This window comes from Impatiens glandulifera, chromosome 2, assembly GCF_907164915.1.
Source record: "Impatiens glandulifera chromosome 2, dImpGla2.1, whole genome shotgun sequence".
Taxonomy (NCBI): Eukaryota; Viridiplantae; Streptophyta; class Magnoliopsida; order Ericales; family Balsaminaceae; genus Impatiens; species Impatiens glandulifera.
The window spans coordinates 45,712,648-45,715,591 of NC_061863.1; the positions used below are offsets into that span (position 1 = coordinate 45,712,648).

The window sequence follows — 2,944 nt, forward strand, 5'->3', positions numbered from 1 at the left end:
TAAATATTATTAATAATATTATTTTTTTATATTAATAAAAGAAAAAATAATAATAATTAGTGTAGCATTTAAATACATTTAAATTTAATTTAATTAGTTTTTAATATATTTTTATATTTTATTTTATTATTAAATACATTTTAAATTTAATTTGTATATATTTAAATTATTAGTTTTATATAATATATTATAGTATCCCATTTCTCTGAATTGAACTTAATAATTTTATAAATACTTATTTAATTCATAATTAGTTTTAAATAATTTAATAATAACTTAATAATTAATAAAAAAATATTATAATCATCTTATTTTAAAATTATAGGTATTTGGATAAGAGAAGGTTTTATATATTGTCATTTCTTCCGCCAAATGCCAACCACTGAACCAAGCCAAGAAGGTTTAATCTCCAAATCTGCAATGGCGGTTTCAATCACTCTTGCTAATACTTCACTGCCTTCTTCTCCGACGAATTCTCAAATATTCTCCAGTTTGTCCAACTGCAGATACCATTCTATCTTCTCCGTCAATTTCCGCTCTCTCAATAGGACTCATCAACGCCATCCTTTCGCCGTCCGATCGCAGCTCTGTACGTCGGAAATACTCGAAAAATCGCTGCTCGTTCTCGCTGAAACGACGTCGGAGGAAGAACTATGGGCTGCCGTTTGCTTGCGCATCAGATCCTTTTATAGTTTCCGGGAAACTTTTGGCATCGATGTGAGTTGTCTTTCTTTTCATCCAATCCTCTAGTTATCTGTTCAATGAATCAACGACATATTATTGATTTTGTATAATCTCTTCATCAAGTTCTCTTTAGGATCATATGAGATACTTGGCTGAGCGTGAGTTTGAAGCATTGAAAGAACGAATTTCAGGGAAGACTAAGGGTTTTAAAAGAGTTTCTTGCTTGAATGCAACTGTTCCTTTGTCACATATATCAAAATTTTCAGAATTATCTGCAGCATGTAAGGTATGACCAATATGTATGACTGCTGAACAATGATACATATGAAAAATATATAAAATCGAAGTTCTAATCTTTTCTGCAGGATTTTGTTATCTAATTTAAATCGACTTGTTGTTATTTTTCTCTGTATGTTGGTGCTGTTATTCCTATAGTTCATGTAGGCTGCAATTTGCCTTTCTCTCTAGTATTCAGTTAATGGAGAAGAACGGGCTGTGGTTGGCACTCTTGATCTTAATCAGTGTGTGAGGCTTCCAGAAGAAATTGCTGGACAGAAACCCGAGGTAGGGATGTGGGTTATCTTGCTATATAACTCTTTGGTTCAATGATTTTGCTAATTATGTCATTTCCCCTTGATAACAGAACATTGGTGCTGATTTTGCTAGAGCATATTTGAGCAATGTTTGTGTTGCTAAAGAGTTGCAGAGAAATGGACTGGGGTATGTGCTTGTTGAAAAATCAAAGACAATTGCTAAAGATTGGGGTACGACTTATTTCTGCATTATTTAACTTCTGGTCTACTGTGATATCAATACTAGAAGGCCAAAAAACCCGAAAAAGAACAAGTGATCAAATTATAACTTCATGTTAGTATTGTTCAAAATGAGATTGGAAGTTTAAGTATTTAAATCAAGTACAATAAACATGTCCTTCATTAAAAATACAGAGATCCAAAATCCACATTAGTTTAGATTCATTTTTTTTCTTCCTACCCAATTTTTATGTTCTTCTTCTTCACATTTGAACTTGTTTAGTTGTTCCACCTTACATTTATCCCAAGTTTAAGATAACTTAATCGTTCATTTGATTATTTCTCTAATTTCTATATCGAACAAAACTAAACATTATTACATTAGGTCCCAATTAAATAGCCTTCTGTTTGAACTTTCAGCTAAATAATAATTGGTTTACAATCCAGAATATCATCACTTGCTTGATTTGGAATAATAGGAATATGCATTTTTTTGACAAGGACAATAGTAACACTTAACTTAACCATTGATAAAGAGTTCTAAGCAGGGCTGGCCCAAAGTTTGGTGGACCTAATCGATTTTTTTTTTTTATAATTCTTGTTTTTTATTTAACTTGTATGTTATATTGAAGTTTGAACATATAATAGTGTATATATAATAGTTTTGTATTTAAATTAACAAAAGTAATTTAGTCTAGTTGGTTAAATATTTTAACAGTGCTATTAAAGTTGCGGGTTCAACTCTGGTATAAAATAATTGTTTTAGGGGTCTCTAGGGTCGGCACTGGTTCTAAACATCACTATGTGTGAGATGTGTTGAATCTTTTTGTCAGTCTTAGGTAATGATCTATGATGAGTTTAAGGAAGGTTCTTCTTCTTTGGGCTTTGATGTTTTGCTTTTCTCTTGTGTCTTGTTTGTGCTGTTTCTTGCTTCTCATGTTTTTTTTTTAAATGTAAACTATTGAGACTGATTTGTACAATTTATCTTGTGAACTCAATGTTGACATGGATTACAATTAGATGCAAGAAACATTGGTGCTTTTAAGTTCCAAGTGTTTGGTTTTGATGTTATGTTTGAGTTTGCTTAATTGTGATGATAATAAACAGATTATTCTATCCCAATTTACATTTTATTCGGGTATTTGTTGACAGGAATATCGGATCTGTATGTCCATGTTGCGGTGGATAATGACCCAGCTAAACATTTGTACATGAAAAACGGTTTTACATGTGAAAGTGAAGAGCTTGCAAGGCAAGCTCGATTTCTAGACCGACCACGCAGGCTTCTTCTATGGACAGAAATCCTCAACTCGTGAAAGTTTGGATTTCAGTAGTTCATCCGCCTACGCCTACACATGTTAAGTTAATTGATCGATAGGATTTTCGATCAATAATTTATCAAGGAAATGTAAAGCAAGGTGGGAAGAACTCAAGATGTAATAAACAATTGCTATTATTATGTTCATTGCCATTGCCATTGCCAATTCAACTGTTTGTGTTTAGTTTGA

The 2,944-nt window shown here is 31.8% G+C and overlaps 1 protein-coding gene across 1 annotated transcript; it reads left to right on the forward strand.

The window, feature by feature from the left end:
* The first annotated feature begins 378 nt into the window (after positions 1–378).
* LOC124925990 lies at positions 379–2,944 on the forward strand. Its single transcript, XM_047466142.1, has 5 exons — positions 379–717; positions 818–970; positions 1,153–1,248; positions 1,328–1,448; positions 2,589–2,944. Exons 1-5 carry the CDS (start codon positions 421–423, stop codon positions 2,750–2,752), a joined length of 831 nt encoding a protein of 276 aa, XP_047322098.1. The 5' UTR covers positions 379–420; the 3' UTR covers positions 2,753–2,944.